Genomic DNA, 21,880 nt, shown 5'->3' with positions numbered 1-21,880 from the left:
CGACTTGATTCCCTAAAACAATGAATTACAGAATCAGCAAAAGTGCTTCTCAGGGAGGGGGATATAATTCCGCTGGAGACAAGGGGCCGACTTGTCAGGACATCAGGACAGCCAGAACTGTCGGCATATTCTACAGCACAACTTTTGTCCACAAACATTTCCCGACTTAGTCAAAAGAGGAGCTGCGAAAAGAAGCTCGTCAGTCAAGATTTTTAAAAAGGTGAGCCAATAATATTCCAGTCCACCACAGCGAGAAGAGCAGAGTAAAAGAGGGACCAGGAGTAGGTCATGATACATCTTGATGACCTCATCAGGAACACATTTACGTGTACAAAGATCGAGGTTAGATTTTCGTTTTGTTATCAGACAGAATGAGGAGGGGAAACAATTTGTTAAGAGAGACCAGGAATAGATCAGAATACATCTTGATGACCTCATCAGGAACACATTTACCCGTACAGAGACCGAGGTTAGACTTTCTTTTTGTTATCAGACAGAATAAGGAGGAGAAACGGTTTGTTATAAGTTTGGTTGTTGATGTACAGAGAGTACCTTTCCACTTTGAGTAAGATACAGATACAGGTCTACCTGCAAGACTATGTGATACATTGTATATGTGTGTGTGAGGGGAGTAGAGTTTGGAGTGTGTTATACTGAAGCGCTTAGGTACGGCGAGTCCTACTGGTTATAAGATATAGGGGGGTAGGGTGGGAGGGGGTAAAGAGGTGAGACAAAAGAAAGAAAAAGACAGAGACAAGAGAAAGCATGAGAAGAGAGGAAAGAGAAAGGGCTGTTAGAAGGAAGAGTAAGAGGAGAAAAAAGATATGGGGGAGGAAAAGAGGAGGGAGATTAAGGGGGGAGTGGAAAGAGGCGAGAGAGAGAGGAGAGAGAGAGAGAGAGAGAGAGAGAGAGAGAGAGAGCAGGGAGAGAGAGAGCAGGGAGAGAGAGAGAGCAGGGAGAGAGAGCAGAAAGAAAGAGAGAGAGAGCGGAGAGAAAAGAGAGAGAGAGCGGAGAGAAAGAGAGAGTACGAGTGAGCAAGAGCGGAGAGGTTGGGGAAAGGACAGCTGGACCCCTGACTTTTACCCTCCCAGCAGCAAAAGACCCTCCCGTCTAAACCTCATGGATGACACTTGAAGACATTTCATGCAGACAGCAAAAGAAGAGCGTCGTTTAGAATGACCACTACCATCTCACATGCTACCATTTTAGAGCTCAGAATTTTCAACAACCAGTATCCGTGAGCTGAGACAACCCCCCGGACATTCTTCTCACTAAGCTCTCATACATTCACTAATTCAGAGAAGCTCAAACAATAAGTTAACACTGATTTGGGAAACAGAAAATCTTTCTCTGGTTGGCCTTTTCTTTCTATCGAAACATCAATATTTGTCAAATTCAGTCCATGAACTAACCTGACCTAGAGTGTCTGACCCTTGATAAAACCTAAACACAACTAATCTGCATTCCAGCAAAGCTGTATATCTCACATTACAGAACTACCCTGTTCAATGTATTGTAACTCTTGTACACCATCCGTGTGCTTTTTGAACTGAGAAAACAATAAAATGTGATTTCTGGTAACATCTTTAAGGAGCTACTGTGAACCGAGAATAAACACGACACTCAAAATTTTGTGAAACTAAAAACATTTTAGGACATCCAGAAACAAAACAAACAAAAAATTCCACTCTGTGCATGCACAAAAATACAGGTACAAATTGTCGTCCATACCATTTCTTGCATTTAAACTGTATGGTAGTTTTGCACCCACTCTCTATCAACTTTCAATAGAGCAGTTCTTACATCAGTTCAATGAAACTTTTATGTAAAAAAACACTCCTGCAAGAGCAGCACTTTCCCTTCAAGGTGAAGAGCTAAGGTGAGGCCATACAGAATTTTCTGAAATCTTAGAATTTATTGTGTATCTTAACTGTAAGTTGAACTTCTTCTATCGTTTCTCCAGCACATGAGGAATTATCTTGTCACGTATGCTCCATTCGTGGAGTTACCTCTAATCATGAAGAGCATTAAATTTGTCAGTAACCTGCTCAAATGTTGTAAGACCAAAAGGCAAAATTTTTCAAGAGAAAGAAAAAAACAGTTTTACTCTTTTAACACTGTACATGTACATCATGTATCTTTTCTTTTTCTTTTTTTTTTTAAACATTTAGAATTAGAATTTTGCCGAAATAATCCTCTTTATACACAGGCAACTGATACCACAAATTATGAAACTGCAACAAAAATATTTTTCTAAATTTTGAGCTGAATTTTGGGGAACATCTTAGTACATCTGAGCAGTTGACAAACTATTTAAAGTCTCTTATTCAACACTGAATGGCAATGATTCTCTACTTAATATTTTTCATGTTTTAAGTAAGCAACCTGCACATGAATTTTATCCCATTTTCCTCGGGTCACCTTCCAAAGAAAGTGATTTTACTTATAAGAGAATTGTTTTTCTCGTATAAAGATTAGGGATACCGAAAGATAAGAAAGCAAGCTGCCGAAAAGAAATACTGAACCCCCAGGGGAAGAAGCACAACAGCCAGACACAGATATCAATAGAAGAGTGAGGGGAGGGGGGGAGGGAAGAGGGCGGAGGGGCGGGAACGAAGAGGGAAATAAACTGTATACACAAAACGTCGATGAAATACATATGGTGAGAGAGTGAGAGAGAGATAGAGAGCGGTTAACAACGTAGTTAAGCTAGTAGTATGTAGTAAGAATAAACACGGAACTGGGGGGGTGGGTGACCCATCCATGCAGGTAGCTCGACTACACTAGCCAGCGGTGAGTTTACACAGGAACAACACTACGACCGCAGCCGTCGCCAGGCCGGGAGGGGGCAGCACTAGCAAGGCCTGTTGGGGAGGAGGGGGAGGAGGAGGAGGAGGAGGATGGAGTTCCTTCCTGCCTACCTGCCCCGCCGAGTTACTTACTGCTCAGCGAGATGGATCGTCCGAGAATCGTGATAGAGCCATCTACCAACGATTTGAGATCGATCAAGCTATTCCTCTTGGGGAGACCTTGTCAAAGGTGAAGAGGAGGGCGGACATTTAAATATATATATAAACGTGTATACCTGAGGGGAGCATCTGACAAAAAGACAGTCCCTTAAGAAAAACTAAATGAGGAAGGACATAAAAGTTAGTAGAGATGAGACATCTGCTATGAGGAAGACAGACGTGAACATACAAAACGTAAATGCAGGCACATATGACAAAATACGTCATATTTTGGATCATAAAATACTAAATAAAGAGTTGTGGCACATAGCCTCAAGAATGGTCCTTTCGAACTGGGAAATACGCAGAGATTGACAGACCAATAGTCAAGTTCCAAGAGGGAAAAGAAGTAAGACGATGAATTAACTTTAAAAGCTGGAGAAGGAAAAAAATATTCTTCACAAGAATACCTAATAAGATTTCGTGAAAGGACCAGAAGGCTCATTAAAAAAATTAAAATGTTAAAAAAAAAATAATAATGGGTCCTTACAAATAACCAGTTGATTCCAATACACAATGGACAGAACAGGAAAACCATCAAACGTTTTATGCTAGGAAAGAGTTCAAGAAAGTACAAGCTGACACGAAAGTTTTCAACACAGAATCCACCCAATAAGTCTGGAAGATTTACTTGTAAATAGAAAGATCACAAAAAATGAGTCAAGGAGTTTTGTTCACAAGAAGACGATTAACCATTAATAAAATCAGAAAGCAAACATTATTCACAAGTTGATTCAGAATAAAAACGTAAGGGGTGAGGAAAATTATTTAGGACTTCTGAGACACACAGCTGCTGACAAATCGAGGCATGTGACTAAAATAACCACCAGAATGTGCAAGACTGAACTTTGCACGAGAAAACAAACAAAAATGGCAGAAAAATGCACACAAGTCAAGGTCAATCCATATCATTTGTCAGACTGAGAGACTGAAAGATTGGGGGGTAGGAAATGGGAGACATCATTTCAAATCATTACCAAAAATGAATCAAAAGACAAACCAAAATAAACAAACCCCAATCTATGCACTTATCCAAAATAGATCACAATCGTATGAATAGGGATATAAGGTAAAAGGGATCCAAGAAAGATGGAATGAAGCAAGATTCAATAAATGCTGTGGATAATATGCACACCTCACATTCTTTTCTTCTTCCTTCCTTCCTTCCTCCCTTCCACCCACTCAGCCCCACTGTTCCATTCAAAATCTTTCTCTGCTCAAACTGCCGTGAGTAATCGCAATCTTGGGACATAACACAAGGTCTGACGACAACCAAACAGAAACGGCGAGTCAAGTAACTGATAGGGATCACTGGAAGGAGCAAAGAGCTATGACAGTCAATTAGAGGTAGACAGTAAAATGTAGAGTACATAATACAGCAGCCCAGAAAAATACTGTCGTCAGTCAAGATTCCGCAACTTGTCTAAGTAGAAGCCACTATGAGGCACACCACTAGCTGCCAAAGATGACACAGTTGAATCAATAACGCGTGTTAATGAATTTGGTGGAATCCATTAAAATCTTGCATGAAAAAAATGTTCAAATAAACGATTAATGCTCTTTTCCTGAAAAACTAACAACAGTATCATTTCTGGACAGCAAAAAAAAGTACTCTAAATGTACAAGTAAGCATTTCATTAATTGTTCACTGTGCTGAAATATAATTCACATTACAGTTACAACAATGCTCTATAGTGTTGATACAGAGCCTAAAATGTCTCATTCCCAACAAAAAAACAAAAAACAGGGTATAAGGTGTTTCTGAACTGAAACATTCAAAACACACCTCTCCTCTAAATGCCATTCCTGGTCATATTTCATCATTCTCTTTTGGTAAAAAAAATAGGTTTACACACAGCAAGATTTTGAAGAGAAAAAAAATCCCATAAACAAACGCCACCAAAATCATCAGGAATCAAAATTAGTACTGCATGTTACAGCTTGGGGACCCAGGAGGAGCACAAAAACATTTGTTTAACCCTTCGACAAAACAACAGAGTCCATCTATCTACTACAGCTCTACACCCGTCACCACTACAGAGTCAACTCAGCCGGGTCAGAGAATGTGAGCCCCGCAGCAACACGGCCACAAGCATCAACAGTAATAACCACTGTAAGACTAGTTCTTTTTGCCAGCATTTCATTTTTGCGTAACAGCCAAGAAACGCTTTTCTCCAACATCTCATTTTTCTGCAACAACTAAAAAACATGTTTTTCCAACATCTTATTTTTCTGCAACAACTAAAAAACACTTTTCTCCAACATTTCATTTTTCTGCAACAACTAAAAAACACTTTTCTCCAACATCATGTTTTTGCATAACAACCTAAAACTCTTCTTCAGCATCTCATTTTTCTGTAACGGCCAAAACCACTCTTAGTCAGCATCACATTTTTGGGAGAGGCCAGCGAGATCTTTTTCAATACATTAATTATTTTCCACTTCCATTCATTTCCAGTTATATCTTTCCACATGAAGTCTACAAAAATAAAATGCTTGCACAAAGAAATACCTGCCTTACAGTGAATTACCGTCAAGTGACCTGACTCAGCTAAAAATACCTAATTGACTAAAAACTATAAGGAGAGACAACTACTACGGCTTGACTAGCATTCGAACCAAAACTCACTGGGTTCTCACACAATCACAAAAGTGATATTAAATATATATATATATATATATATTACAAGGCAATGACAGCCCAACAACCCCATTCGTGTGTTCTATAGATCTAGCGCTACCTTTCTCAGGACATAACACACAACATTTCTTTACCAATACAGAATCTGCAAACTTTTCTCAGAAGCTAAAGTAAGGCACATGTAACCCATTCAAATGTTCAGGCACTACCTTTCTCAGAACATAAAATACATAACATTTCATTACTAATAAAGAATCTGTAAACTTTGCTCTGAAGCTAAAGTAAGGCGTACGAAGCATCTCTTTGATCTTTTCTCTCCCTATCAATCAAATGCAAATGAAATCATATTCAATATTTACCCGTCAGTTGCTTAGAAGCAAAGCACGTCGTATTGAAACTAAAGAGAGAAAGACAGACAGACAGACAGGGAGAGAGAAAGGGAGAAGCAATGCGTCTATGAGGCAAGCCGTTGCAGCGTTATTACCTGGGGCCAACAGGTTCGGATCTACTGGTTTGTTGTTTTCGTTGCACTCCTCCACCTCCTGGTAGCTCAGCAAGTGCGACCAAACCGCAGATTTACCCTGGGAGGAAAGAATGACGAGAGAAAGATAATATGAATTTCTATTGATCAGCTACAGAAAATGTTTGTATATTCCTTTTTTTTTTCGAAAGAGTTTTACGGCACTTGCAACACAATAAGGTCATATAATTGCCGAAGATTAGAGGTGTTACAAGGGAATAACAAACACAAAAAAAAGAAGGAAAGGAGATAAAGACGACAGATGTTTGATAGGAAAGAAGGAGAAAATCACACCAGAGCACCCTGCAACCACCCACTTTTTGTCTTCCTTGAAATTCACCCCCTTCCTAGGCATACAAACTGTCAATAAACAGAAATTAAATATAGGAGTGAGTTTGAGAAAAGAGAAGCACAGTGATGCCTTCCATGACACACTAGCCACAGAAAAATATTCTGAGCTTTTCAGAATACGTCAAAACGTGCTCGCAACGACTCAGAATGTACAGAACATAATGTCTTGTATGTCTTAAATAAAGAATATCTTAACATAAAAAGCAAAACCCTGATCCTTTCAGAAATCTGGATTTATCCGCATATTGGCATCTCTGAGAAAGACAGACAATGGAAACATTTGGTGTTACCTTCTTGGTCTGCAGACCATGTGACCAGATTCTCTCCAACAGGTCGCACAGACTGGCAATGAGCGTGTTCTCCTCCACGCCTGTGATGCTGGCCTCGCTGTGACCCAGTTCCACCGCCTCCTGACCCATTTTGTCCACCAACATCTTCTTGGTCTGAAAGAAACACAAAAACAAAAGGGTTGATAACATACACTTCTTCTTCTGCCATCCTCAGTAGCATGATAGCAAACACAATAAGCGCACTCATATGACCTAAGCAGTTGCCAGCGCCGTAAAACCTTATACTATACATACATACAAACACAATAAAACACTCCATCAGAATTTCCTTGGTCTAAAAGAAACACAAAAATCAACGTTTTGGTAGCATACACTTCTTCTTCTGCCATCTTCAGTTGTTGGATGGTGTAAACACAATAGAGCAATGTCCACCCGCATTTCCCTGGTCTGAAACAAACACAAAGTTTTACAAAACACTGGCAGCATCATTTTCTTCTCCTCCTCCTCCCATTTTTAATCACATAATACACAACAAAACAATCTCCACCAGTGTTTACCTGGTCTGAAAGATACCCGCCGCCCCTCCCCCCCCCCCCCCCCCACCCCAAAAAACCCGAAAAAAAACAGAGCACTGACAACAAAATTGTATTTTTCTTCTGCCACCCTCAATAACATGAAAAACAAACACAATAAATGTGCTGATTATATCCCGAGGGTAAAATGAATGGAGTTTTGAATAGAAATAAACAGAGGGGAAATAGGACCTACCTACCAGTGGTGCCCTCCCCCCCCCCCTCCAAACACCTGCCAATCATACAAACTGCCCCCACCCTGCCCTCCCCACCCCCCTCCTCTCCCCACTCCAAGAACACCTGGGAAGCCCCCACCTCCTACCTTTATCTTGCACTCCTTGAGTAAAGTCTCCACAAACTTCCAGTTGGTCTGTGCCACTCCGGCCGCTGACATGTCCGAGATCTGGGGCTGGCGAACTCTTTTGTATTGCTGGAAGAGTGAGAGACCACGCTCGTTTGAGTTTAAAAAATTGTTTTAAATCACATGGACACAATAAAGGTAATCTTGAGCAGGGGGGGAAGCCAAGCAGACAGAGTTAGAACGGAGAGTAAGAAAAGAAGTAGAACCTAACAGTGATGCCCTCTGGTCACTGGAACAGACAAATAAATAACACAGACAGTAAAGAAGTAAGACTATTAAATTGCACCCCCACCCCACTACCGAAGAATTGGAGGATGGCCAAACATATACTCAGTTACTTAAACAAGCGTTTTTGTCTCAACTATCTTTTTTTATCACTAAAAAGACTATGACCTCTCAAAAATAAAACTTAGTTCACAATTCAGAAGTGCTTAAAAAAAGAATGCCAAGCATTGTCTCACTTATTCGATTACAACTAAGATATATTCAAAAACATTCTGCTTTAACAATTTTTTTCAAAGACTCCATCTCTTACAAATCTTAATTTGTTTTTAAAGTTATGTATCGATGAGAAATATGTCCTGGTTTTATATATGTTTTGCAATATGGACAGTACACCTTCAGAGGTTTTAGGGCCATATAACCAAAGTTCATGTCTTTTCCACAAAAAAAGAATAATAGTTATGAGTCTCTATTAATTAAAAAGTGTGGCAAAAGTGTAACAAAAAATTTTTGAACCTTTTACCCATTCAACAAAAGAGAAAGAAAAAGGAGTGGCAGAAGTAGGCATCATGAGTCTAAACAACAAAAAAAAGAAAACATAAAAGCACTTTGTAAACCAACATTATTTTTCACTTATTTTCAAGTATTTAGTTTTTTTAAAGAAGTTCTTAGATAGCTTTAAAGATAATGCTGCATTTTTCATATTCTTAAGGCAGCTCTCCGGTGACAAAGACCACATTGAAAAAAAAATGACATCCAAATAACACTACTATATTTTCATACCCACAAATACCAACTAAATTTTGTGTTGGGGTTTGTTCTGAAGATATCAAAGACCACCTGCATCTGTAGGCATTTCAAGAGACAGTAAGGACCTAACTGAGAAAGAAAATTATGCATGCAAAAGAAATCGGGGTCAAAAGAACAGACAGTTTTTCTGACAAATTGAATAACCAAGCCAACCAGCAAGTAAGAGGTATAATTAAAGTATTATTTGCTAACAAAAACTTGTTTGAATTGAAGAATCTTTTTAGCAGATACAAACTTTTGAGTCTATAAATTATTTCCTATTTCATTTAGAATAGTGAAAGGGGTGTAACCTGAATTATTGAGAAAGAAATCATGACTGACATGATTCGTTTTTTTCTTTGACAGACATAAAAGGGAACACAGTTTACCTGTGAAATTATGAAACAGTGTAAAGCGCATAGAGCTTGCTTTCCAGTGGGGACATGCCCTATACAAATGCTATTTATTATTATTATTAAACAGCATGAAAGTTAAGTTGTCACTACACTATTTTCATACTTGCGAAAGATATTAAAAATCATTTGCTTGTTACTCTATGTGATTATAGAAGACGATATATATATAGAATATAGGGGGGGTTTGCTGATAATGGAGACGGGGAGACAGGAAATAATAAAATTATAGTACTCCTCACATAAGAAACTCTTTTGTGATGCATGCAAGCATTGGTAAGACATATTTGAAAAGGATCATAGAAAATAATCATTTTAAAAATCTTTAGAGGGTAACTTACTTTCTTTTAGAAGCCACAACTACGAGTCAGTTACTTATGCTCGTACCAAACTCACAGACCAATAGAATTACAACCAAACCACGATGTTACCATCTAAACCATTCAAACCAAAGGGTTAGAATTCCTCGAATCTGCAAAGCACCTACATGTACAAAGGGGTTTAGTCGAGTTAAAAACCAGCACACCAATGCATTGAACAATCATCATCACCAGAGTTGGGAAAAGTAAAAAGACACCGAGAAATGAAACGAGGGGAATCAAAAGACCTAGGACCCACCAGTAGTACCCACCAACGACCCACATGCCTGAGAAGAAAACATAATAATGACCAAAAGCTGGCCATAAATCAGCTGGCCGACAAATGACCATTCCAGTGTTTCTGGCCAATCTCTCATCCTCTTTTTCTAAACTCTTCAGGATCACGAAGTGAAACTACATCTTTCCGCTATTTTCAAATCAGCAATAAGGAATGGGTAAACACCCTCTACAAGCTTGTAGATTTACAATTCTATCAACTCTATCAAGAAGACGGGGAAACTCGTCTGACAACTATTCTGAGATCAGAGATAAATCATAAAAGATATTTTGTCAAGAAAATCAAATAACTCTTCTTGTAATTAATAAAATATGGGAAATCTGCTAATTAACGCTTTAGTTTAAACTCAAATTTCTCTAATAAATGGGAGTTCATTTAATTTTGAAAGGCAAAAACACAAAAGGCCGGGACTCTGATAGTGAAACAAGCTATTCATACGAAAAAGATTCGGATGCAAGACTTGAAAGCATGATTGCGAAATTTATTCTTTGGACTAGCACTGTAATCTGTCGGAACAATAAATTAATGGGCAAGGGTGAATCTGAAGCAAATCGAATGGAATCCATGAATGCATGAGGGAGCTACAACAGTCAAAATCCAAACATTCAAGCGGCGAGTGATAACCATAAAAACAAGGGGCCGAAATTTGTCTCACAATATTTTCTGCCGATACCAAGGCAAGTCCAATGTTTGATGTGACAAGACATCTAATCTCTCCTAAAAATAAAATACTGCTAAACTTTATTTCCACCTTAACCATTTTGTTACAAGTATTCATACGACCTTAGAGCATGCATCAGAATACCATTGAGTTACAATCAGAATACTGAGTATGTATCTAGCTTAACATCATCATTATTTATATTACTGTTCATTTCTATTATGCATGTGACTGTGGGCCTGCATGATTGTGTATGTTTGTGTGTGGGTGTGTGGGTGTCTGTTTGTGCGTGTGTGTGTGTGTTTGTGTGTGTGTGTGTGTATGTGTGTGTGTGTGTGTGTGTGTGTGTGCGTGTGTCTGTTTGTGCGTGTGTGTGTGTGTGTGTGTGTGTGTGTGTGTGTGTGTGTGTGTGTGTGTGTGTGTGTGTGTGTGTGTGTGTGTGTGTGTGTGTGTGTGTGTGTGTGTGTGTGTGTGTGTGTGTGCGTGCGTGCGCGCGTGTGTGTACATGGTGAAACACCAAACCAATGCGTCAGGATCTGGACAATAAAGATGTATCTTGTCTTATTTCTAAAATGGAAGATAAATAAAGGGATGACAGAACTTTAAAAAATCATATAGTAAATTCCTCATCATTTAGAGTGGGAGCCGAGGACCAGCACCTTGTCTCAGAAGACATTATCGAGATTTTAAAAATATCACACAGACTGTTACTTTTGGTGCATTTCACATACCAATCAACTGGTGATCAGTGCACCAGAGAAATGATGATTAGATCAGAAATTTCATTTTAGTTTCACAAAAAAGAAATTCTGTGCAATATTTACAGGTGCTATGAATCCCCATTGCCATCAGCCTTGCACACATATCATACGGACAACACTACCTTGAGGACAAATGTTGCTTCAGGACCGCAGTAAACGTTTCTTTATTTCTCTTCTATCATTTCTTCCAATCTTTACATCCTCCCTCTTTCTCAATTATTCATTAGGATTTTTTTAAACGATTGTTTGCTTAGATTTATCTTCCTTTTCCTCAACTGAGGACTTCCACTGCAATAATTGTTTGAGTGTAAACTTTAACAAAAAATATTAGGACAGAATGTTATTGTATTTTAAAATTCACATCACGTAAGGTACAAATTTGTCTTCAAAGTAAAAAAGGTGATACAAATTTATATATGCAAAGATAATTCCACAACCTTATATGAGCTCGATCAAGCAAAGTAATAAAAAGAAAGGTATATATTATAACCAGCAGCCATATTGTGTGCGAAGGCCAGATATAATATCCCAATAGTGGGGGTAACAAGAGGAGACTTGGCAAGCAAGCAAAAAGCTGCACCCTGGTGCGACGAGATTACTTACAAGCCATAGCTTGGCGTGCATTTCCGCGACGACAAACTTGAGGGAACAAAAAAACAAAACAAAATAACACAAGATGCAATACACAAGAAACGTGAGGCAAGAGCATTATTGGAAGAGGTCATGTGCATCCACAAAAGGTAATTAATTAGGTCGTCCCTATGACAACCTTACAACAACAACAGAAGGCACCAGGAAGACGGGTGGAGGAAATAAATAATCCAGTCCCTCTCCTGTGAAAGAGAGTTCACTGTAAGCACCACATTACAACAGCACACTGAAAAACTCATTACAACAAGAAGGATTACAGTGAGCAACATACTGAAAGACTCAAACAAGACAGGGAGAAACACAGAAGGGGGGGGGCCGCAAAAAGTTTCCATCCAATAAGGACTTATATACATTATAATGTAAACTGCCATTTAACTAAAAGCCTGAAAAGTACCAATCATGCTTAGAAAGAGTAACAGACTAAAAATATTGAATTATCTGATACTGTTTTAAAAACTGATGGCAACCATCTGAAAAATGTATTGTCAGTCTATTTTCAGATACAAGTGTATTAACTTAAGGCATGGAAACTTTTGGCTCATACTGTAAATTGTAACATTTCAATAAGGAATGGGGGTTACTCATCATGAAGACAGACTCATAAAATAATGATGCTTGAAGAATGGGGAGGGGTTCATGCTCACAAAGCACAATTACAATTACAATTCCTGAAAGAATTATTGAGGGCAATATGTGTCAGAACTGTTAGAAGTGTGGGTACTTCTAAATAGATATATAGTGTTTTATTTCCATGTAAGAAAAGATATAATCTCTGATTAGCTGATACAAACACCTATATTCTTACAGCGAAATTGCTTCATCATTTGTAATGAATGGCAGTTTCCAAATGAATAAACAGGCTATTAACACAGACATAGAAGCTGTCCTTTCTAAGCTGAAAAACTTAAAACAATAAGGCCCTATCCTCTTGCAGTTTTTTCCAAAGAGAAAGGTGTTCAAATCTGGTAAATATTGAGAATCGCCATCCTTGAGATAAACATTCACTGAAAGTTAACTCGTCAAATATGCCTCAGCACATTGGAAAGACTGGGGTAAACTGATTCATATCCCAGCTCCATGGATGGTGACTGTCTTTGTGTAAACATTGTCTTTGTGTAAATGTTAAATTTGGTTTTTAGTGAAGAGTTTTTGTTTGAGTTCCGTTTGTGAGAAGAGAAGCACATCAACGCAATTATAACTGTTATTTAATTAAGTAAAAGGGTAAGACAAGACAGAAACAACAAAGGGAAAGAAAAGAAGTAGGACCTACCAGTGGCGCCCTCCAACCACCCGCCTGAGTAAAGAGAAGCCCATCGACACAACATGGTCATATAGTGCAGGAACGGGGTAAGGCAGACAAGACTGACAGAAACAAGAGAGGGAGAGTTGAGACACTGGACTTTTCAGTGGTACCCTCCAACCACCCACTTGACTGTTTAGAACCTTCAACGTGGTTGGTTAGACTCTATAACAGACAAAACCATTGTTTGGAGAGGGAGCATGATTTAAACAGGAACAACTTCACTTACAACACTTTTACAACATGTGCACTGAAAATATAAAACCAAATATTAAGCAAAATGCACAGAAAATACAAAATCAAGTACTAAGCAACACGAATGAAATCGACAACAACATCAGCAAAATTCTCTGCAGAAAAAATATTCAAAACCAACCCATGCTGAAAATAAAAGATGCACATTCATAAAAATCATCAGTATCAACAAAACGAAACAACCAAAAGACGAAAACAACAACTGGTTTACATTCCATGATTCGGTGAAGAAGACAAAAAATGCAAATAGGGAAAGAAAATATCCACATGATGCTTTGAGGGGGAAAAAAGACATCATGCCGTATGTAACCCAGAGAGGACTTTGAGCAAATCAGTGAGAGTTGTAAAAGTGATGAATACTTCAAATAATAACGTTAATCCCATACCAAGAACAACAGGATGAAAAAAACCCATCTAAAACACATGGATTCCACAGCCTGAACCTAAAATACTACTTCCCTCCACCAGCTCTCTCCCTAAAAACTTCATAAATCAAAACAGGAAATTAATATGATAAAACAACAAAATGAACTATTCTGCAATAATGCCACACAGATATCAAGTAAAAAAATAAGCCAAAACCTTTTTTAAAATCTAATTAACGAAAGGAATAATGAAACCACAGTTTTATATTAATTTCTCAAATGAACAAAACATGAGAAATCTATAAACTCAACTTTCAGCAAACAGCAGTAAATTAAATGCCAAAAGAAAATAACACACAACCCCCCCACCCCCCCCCCCAAAAAAAAGGAAGAGATTTTCTTTTACCATCTTTTAAATATTTATGCAAAAATTACTAGATTTTACTGTCTTTATTTTGTGGACTCCTCCTAAGGTTACATACTGTTCTCATCTCACAACAAAAAGTTACGACACTGGAAAAAACGGTCAAAGAGAAACAAAATAAAATGGTCAGGTGCAAGAAGTGCCATAAACATCGACATCGACAACACAGCGCCAGCTCACCTCCTGCGTGTCCGGGTCGACGTTTGCCTGAAGATGTTCCTTGTGCTGCATCTGACGATCTTTTCTCCTCCATTTGGCGTTCTCTCGGAACTTGGACCTACGGGGGATTTTTTTAAAGTCTTAAATGTGGTAGAAATCTAAGAGACTTTGTTTGAAAGTTCAGAACCCCTGTACTGTGTGCCTCCATTTTCTATGAACACATCTTTGATTTTCTAAACACACAGTTCCTACTTTTTCCAAACATTGTATTTTCAATTTTCTCTTCTTTCAATTTCCAATTTTCTATGCATTTAATTTAATTTCCAATTTCTTGCACACAAAATTTCTAATTTTCTACACACACCCTGATCTAAGCTCAAACCAAACATTTCAACCAAATAATTGCCTAGCAGGTCAGAAAATGGAGCAAAACAACAAAAATTAACGAGCTGCACTCCTTATTTCAAACGTCATAAACAATTAATGATCACAACATCATTATCATCATCATTATAGACTGAATAATTTCTCTTTTTCTTGTGTTTTTCTAGTTTCTTTTTTCTTGAAACACAGCAACTTGCACCATGTCAATACATTTTTACATAACCTGCAAAATATCGGCACCAAAATCAGGACACAAGACAACAACAAAAATGAATCATCACAATAAGCTTTATCAGTGCCTGTATAAGGATGCCCCATGAAATATTCCACAAGAAGTGAGCAGTGAAAAGCCTTGAAAATTCCTTAGAAATCCAAAGGTTAAGGAATGCTGTTAGGCTGTCAGGGATTCAACCCAGGGTCATCCAGACCGTACTTCAAAATGAGAACAATCGAGCGTAATGTCCCGCCCTCACATTCTCGCGAGAAGTCTATATGACCACACATTTTCACTCATGAAAGATACAAAAACTCTGAAGCATTAAAGCTACATAATTCTTAACATTGCTGGATAAGTGACAGGCTAAAAGAACCTAATTCTACTCTTTCATTCCACATTCCACTCTTTATGACAGTCACAATGTTGTTATGTAAGCAGTGGAGGCGGGTGATTGGCAGGTGCTCTGGTGTGGTTTGCTCCTTCTTTCCTATTAAACATCCATCGTCCTTATCTCTCCTCCTTTTTTGTGTTTGTGACTCTCTTGTAACACTTCTAATCTTCGGCACTTATATGACCTTAATGGGTTGCAAGTGCCGTAAAACTCTTACTAAAATTAAAAACTAAAAAGGTGGAGGACTCACTTGGAGTTGGCTGGCTCTGAATTAAGTAGTTCTTTGCTGAGCAAGGGGAAAACCCCAGCAACGTACTGGCTGGGCGAGGTGTGGCTGGCGATTTCGTGTGGACGGTTGGCACAGTAGTCGACATGTTTTGCCCTGCGTTCGATATACTGCTCTGTGAAGTCAGATAACAGGAGTAAGAACAACAATTTTTTAAAATTGGATCATATTCTTGAAAACAGTTTCATCAATTCATGCAGTGTTAAACATCCATTTTCTGATTTCCCTCCACATTGATCCTGTTGATACTGATTAAATAGAAATAGTTCTGGGGGCTTATGTATAGTCCTAGGGCCCACCACCCATGTACCGTCCCACATGCTCCAAGAACAAAAAGCATGATTTTTGTGATGACTTTTTTGCTGTTAAACAAAGGCAGGAAAAAAACCTCACTCAATACTTGTAGCTGGAAACATTACTAGTACATTTTACCAAGGCCTTCAGCACTTTTATTGTATCATAGCCACTGAATACATCAGACCTGGCTTTAAAAAATATTCCAAAAGATGCATTTCCAATTTCCCTTAACATATTATTATGTCTTCCCGTGTGTCACTGGGTCAAATATATACCACAGATTTGAGTCTTTTATCATACTTAAGACAGTTTTGTATACCTCTCCTGTTTTCGTTGTGCAACAACAGTAACCTCACAGTGCCTCGTACTGTGCAACAAGAGTAACATGTAGCTCACCTCCATCTGCTACTATGTGACTAAGTACTTTTTTTTGGGGGGGGGGGCGCTCATATGACCGTATGCAGTTGCGAGCACCGTAAAACCTCTACTAAAACAAACGTACATATTTTTCACCTGTCAATTTCATTATGAAACAAAGGTAACATTAACATTTGTCTCACCTGTACCTTGTACTGTGTGACGAATGTGACACACGATAGCCTAGTGGTTACGCTAATGAACCCATAATTGTGAGATAGCAGGTTCCGGGTTTGAGCCTCCCTAGGAAATGCACTCTACAGAAATGTTCAGCTGGCTCGGACCTTTCAGAGCTGGACGTCAAATAGGGAGGTCCCACCTCTGAATAACCTTACAGTGTTGCAAGGTACATTAACACCTATACAGTTTCAATTTCACTTCATCTGTGTCTTCTACTGTGTAACAAACGTTACAAACATATCTCACCTGTGTCTTCTACTGTGTAACAAACGTTACAAACATATCTCACCTGTGTCTTCTACTGTGTAACAAACGTTACAAACATATCTCATCTGTGTCTTCTACTGTGTAACAAATGTTACAAACATATCTCATCTGTGTCTTCTACTGTGTAACAAATGTTACAAACATATCTCACCTGTGTCTTCTATCGTGTAACAAGGGTTGTATGTGATGATTCGAGGTTCCCCACCCGCCGCGCCCCGGAGGTCCGTTATCCTGGAGTCAAAGAGGCGGAGCGAAGGCTCAGGAGCCTCCCACTGCGACACAATCTTGTTGTCCATGAGCGAGGTGAACATTTGCGTCTCCGTGAAGGCCGACAGGAAAGGCAGGTGGGCCGCCGGCTGGTCGCTGAGAAAGGCCGCTTTGTCGAAAGTGTGCATGCTCTCCCGATTGCTCAGCCAGGACTCAAAGTCCTGCGAGGGGAAGATAACAAAGTTCTCATACGACGCGAACATGTGCACGAAGCAGTTCAGGAATATTTCTCTCACGGTGTTGTTGAATTTCAGGTCGTTTATCTCCGGCACCGGCATGCCGTCGTAGTCGGAGCTCTGCGGGGGCGACAGGCTGAAATCTTTCTGCTTTTCCTTCTCGCCCGGGCTGGAATCCTCGAGAACAATGTCTTCTATCGAGTCCCACACACCCGTCTTTTTGGCCAGGCTGGAGATTTTTTTCCACGCCTCACTCTGCTGGAGGACATCTTTCCGTTTGGGGGAATTGGGCCAGCTACCCGCCGTCGACTGCTCGTCCGGACGTAATGTCTGACCCGCTTTTGGACCCGAATCCCGACGTGGCGTGGTGGGATAACTGCGACACATTTTCTCCGCTCCAATCAGGGTCTGGTATTTATTCAACACCTGTGTGAGCTCCGATTTCAGATCAGACTGGTAAGGAAATGTGGGCAAATCTTCAGGGACCTCCAGCTCTCTGTTGTCTATGTCCACAAAGCACATGTTAGCCTAGGGGGAAGAACACAAAAATGAGGGCGGGGAAAAAGTTAAAGTACTGTCTTCGTTTGAGAAAAGAAAAACACGCTGATACAGTAAAGGTCATATAGTGCAGGGATAGAAACAACAGAGAGAAAGAGAAAGAAGGAGAACTTAAAAGAGGTACCCTCCAACCACTCACTGTTGAAGTACTGTGTAACTTATTGCAAATGAAGAACAAAACATCTAACTGAAAGTGATGTACAAGTAAATGTATGAGAATTTACAAAGAAATCTCAAAAGCAAGCTAAGTTCTGTAAAGGCTAATTTCATTGACGAAATAGAGAAAAATGAATTAATAAGCATCACAGTGATCTTTGTGCATCAAAGTACTGCAAGCACAGTCATGTCCCCTACCTGTTCTATTTACAAAATGAACAAGAAAATCTCAAATAGAAAGTAATTTATAAACACATGGTTGAATTTCAAAAAAAATTTTAAAAGCCTAAAAGTAAAGCCATTGCCACTGCTATTCTCTGACTGCAATGAATATAACAAAAGCATCATATACAAAAGTGTAAATTCTTTGATGAAATAATGAACAGAGAAAAAAATGAATTATCAACCATTTTATGATCTTTAACACACCAAGCAGTCATATCCCCTACCTCTGATGGCAACACAAGCTGAGACTTGTCCGAATTTCTCGGTCGGTAAAGGCCCATAATGAACGGCACTGGGGCGTCCAGGAAATGCTGCATGGAGGCGGGGAGAATGGGAACGTACACGAGCTGCCACTGGAAGGGAAACGCCAGAACCGACACGCCCTCTGCCACCAGCATCAGCCGCTGGTAATCTGAAACCAAACAGAAAAGGGGGAGGTTGGGCATTGGACATGTGCGCAACGTAAAGGAATGAGAAAATAGACAGTTTTGTGCTTTAACACTTGGAAGTCTGCAAGACATGCATGTTCTTTTTGTGTTTGCGAGCGAGTAAAGAAAATCACATCGACACAGTACTGGTCATTCAGTGCTGTTAAAAAGCAAGACTGACAAACAGAAACACTCACCAGAGGGTTGGGGGGATAAAGATGTGGTGCCCTCCACCCATTCATAAAGAATTATCAACATAAATATCAAGACCTCAAAATAAAAATGAATTTGATATGAAAGTGTTTTGATTAAAAAATAATATAAATGATAGCCTTCTCTGACTGCACCATACATTACAAAAGCAGCATGCACAAACATCGACCACTTTACCCTTTAGTATGGTTTAACACCACTTGCAACACAAACAGGTCATATGGGTGCTGAAGAATAGAGGTGTTTGTTTTAGCTTTTTAGCTTTAGTAAGAGTCTTACAGTACTTGCACCACAATCAGGTCATATGAGCTCCAAAGATTAGAGGTGTCAAAAGAGAGTAACAAACACAAAAAAGGAGAGGAGATAAGGATGATAAATGTTCGACAGGAAAGAAATAGACCATATCAGAGCACTCGCGAACCAGGCACTTCGAGGTGTTACTACTAGAAGGTAACATACAAAAAAAAAGAAGGAGATAAGATAAGGACTATAGACATTTCATAGAAAAGAAGGAGCAAACCCATCAGAATACACGTCAACCATCCTCCACTTTTTGCACTTCATCATGCCTACAGTAAAAAAGCTGTGGAGCTATCATAAAGTTTTACTACATTTGCAACACAACTAGGTCATATAGAGCCAAAAATTATAGGTGTTACAAGAGAGTAACAAACACACAAAAAAGAAGGAGGAGAGATAAGGACGCTAGATGTTTGACAGGAAAGAAGGAGCAAACCACATCCAAGCACCAGATTTAGTTTTCGTAAGTGTTTAACGGCACTTGCCGTACAATAAGGTTATACAAGTGCTGAAGATTAGAGGTGTTACAAGAGAGTAACAAACACAAAAAAGAAGGAGGAGAGATGAGGACATTAGATGTTTGATAGGAAAGAAGAAGCAAACCGCACCAGAGCATCCGCCAACCACCAACTCCTAAGCACCAGCCAACCAGCCACAGCACTGAAGCTTAAGACCACGACAGTTACCTGACGAGTAGAGCAGAATCTGATGCTCCAGCAGGACACACTTTAGGATGTCCACAATGTTGTCCACGCCCAGCAGCTTGAACATGTCGTAGAGCGAGAAGTCAAACATCGGGAGTTCACCGCCACCTGAGAGAGTTTCGAGTTGGAGTAAACTAAAACTAAAGCACATTGAGGAAATAGCGGTCGAATAGTGCAGTGAAGAAGCAAGGCAGATAGACAAAAACAACAATAGCCCCCCCCCCCTCCTACCACCTGAGAGAACCATTGTCATATTTGACATCTGAGTCGGAATAAAGAACAAGCGAGTCGACACAATAGCACTTACTAATTGCAGAGAAAAAGTAAGACAGAAACTACAGAAGGACAGAAAAGAAGCAACACCTACCAATGGTGCACTCCAACCTCTTTCATAACATTTTTTAGAAGTTGTTTTATTCATGAGGAAGCTCATAAATGGCCACATTTCGCTTAGAGACTAAGCCAGCGGTAAAATATTTATAAAATATGGAAGCAGACCGCACCAATCCCTGCCCCCACCCCTTCCAACCCACCAAGCAACTACTGCTACACAAGGATGTTGACAGAATTGTGAGAGGAGAAAAAAAACTCCCAAAAAGCATGTTGCTCAAAACAAAAACGGGTAGACTAGGAGACCTGAACAACATAAACAGGATTCAAGAATGCACACAACTCTCACTTGGCCTGAGCACGTAGATCGGATTCGAGCACGCAAAGAACTTCATGCTTCTCCCGGGCGGCGGCAACGGCACATCGTAGATCAGGTTGAACACATACGACTCCAGGGTCAAGGTTATTTCGCTTGGCTTTTGCGACGCTTCATAGATCTGCTGTAGGTACAGTTGGCATGACCTGTACAATAGAAACATTTTGAAAAAAATAACTTTTTAAATTATAATGTCCATCTTAAATAAATCCATGAGAGATTTTCATGCTTAAGGATTTTTCCAGACCATGCTGATACCTGACTTACAGATACTACACACATTTAATCTGTTCTGTGGCTTCTGGCAGCACCCAACAAATATAATCTTTTCCATGAATGAAACTCTTAAACCACCTAACAAGGTCAAAAAATCTTAATTTGTAATATGTGCACTATAACTCTGAACCATATACTATTTCCTCGATTTCCCAGGTCCGGGAGCTCTGGGTGTAGCCATGAAGCCGTTCACATAAAAAATACAGTTTAATGTTATATTGATTTCACTTTGATCCCCCCAGTACTGACAAAAACAATTAAACATAAACATAAATACACAAGTAACCTAATCAATGATACGAGCCAACCTTCTCACTTTACAAACTGAACTCTCATGATAAATCTCCCAGTAGGACAGGTAATCCTATCCTCCTTAACCTAAAACTAAATCACTACCAGCATCTCTCACCTTACAAATGGTAAGGGTGTGACAAGGCAAATGCATTTGCTGACATACAGCCGATCTCTATTGGCATCGAACGAGCCTTGCTTCTCTTTCCGATCAGACAAGATCTTCTTCACAGGCTCTGGGCTATCCAGCGAAAACTTGACCACTGTGTTGGCCTGGTGCATGACGTACAATGTCTGCATCGTGTCCACCACCGCCTTGGTGCTGACCTCCTCGTAAAACACCAGGGCAGACCCATAGCTTCGAGACCCGTCCTCTCTCGTGATAAGAAAGGAGTGAAACTTCGGCTGCCTCGAATCTCTCTGTGTCTTGAAGGAAAGACCCCTAGGCAGGCACAACTGTAAAAAAAAAAAAAAATACATTCAGTATCATTAAGGTGTAGGTGCTTCAATCGAATATTACTTAGCTTAACATAAACATTATAATAGAAAAATACACATCTTCTTAACTGGTGGTAGGGTTTTCTTTTCTATTAAAAAAAGTTGAAAAACTTTTGGGGTCAGGATCTTTTTGTTTTCAATGAAACTTAACAATAACCCTCCCCCTCCCCCGATAAACTACAATCATCAAAGCAATTTCAACATGGCCAATGACAGTCCCAAACCCAACAATGACAAGATGGA

The 21,880-nt window shown here is 39.5% G+C and overlaps 1 protein-coding gene across 3 annotated transcripts in view; it reads right to left on the bottom strand.

The window, feature by feature from the left end:
- The window catches only part of LOC101863376 (DENN domain-containing protein 5B), a 44,026-nt gene that overhangs the window by 18,863 nt on the left and 3,283 nt on the right, over positions 1 to 21,880 (bottom strand). The window contains exons 3-14 of one of the 3 annotated variants that reach the window (XM_005108207.3): positions 21,258 to 21,595; positions 20,546 to 20,718; positions 19,849 to 19,974; positions 18,446 to 18,633; positions 16,991 to 17,810; positions 15,643 to 15,793; positions 14,422 to 14,518; positions 11,850 to 11,885; positions 7,705 to 7,812; positions 6,811 to 6,963; positions 6,134 to 6,230; positions 2,943 to 3,029 (exon numbers count right to left, since the gene is read on the bottom strand). In XM_005108207.3, the coding sequence (XP_005108264.1) occupies positions 2,943 to 3,029; positions 6,134 to 6,230; positions 6,811 to 6,963; positions 7,705 to 7,812; positions 11,850 to 11,885; positions 14,422 to 14,518; positions 15,643 to 15,793; positions 16,991 to 17,810; positions 18,446 to 18,633; positions 19,849 to 19,974; positions 20,546 to 20,718; positions 21,258 to 21,595 (2,374 nt within the window). The remainder of the gene's footprint in view (positions 1 to 2,942; positions 3,030 to 6,133; positions 6,231 to 6,810; positions 6,964 to 7,704; positions 7,813 to 11,849; positions 11,886 to 14,421; positions 14,519 to 15,642; positions 15,794 to 16,990; positions 17,811 to 18,445; positions 18,634 to 19,848; positions 19,975 to 20,545; positions 20,719 to 21,257; positions 21,596 to 21,880) is intronic. The other 2 variants (XM_005108209.3, XM_005108208.3) reach the window with 2 other exon arrangements.

Source organism: Aplysia californica, unplaced genomic scaffold (genome assembly GCF_000002075.1).
Source record: "Aplysia californica isolate F4 #8 unplaced genomic scaffold, AplCal3.0 scaffold00668, whole genome shotgun sequence".
In the NCBI taxonomy this organism is placed as follows: domain Eukaryota; kingdom Metazoa; phylum Mollusca; class Gastropoda; order Aplysiida; family Aplysiidae; genus Aplysia; species Aplysia californica.
The sequence above is the reverse complement of the archived record's forward strand: the minus strand, read 5'-3'. Positions and strand labels throughout refer to the sequence as shown.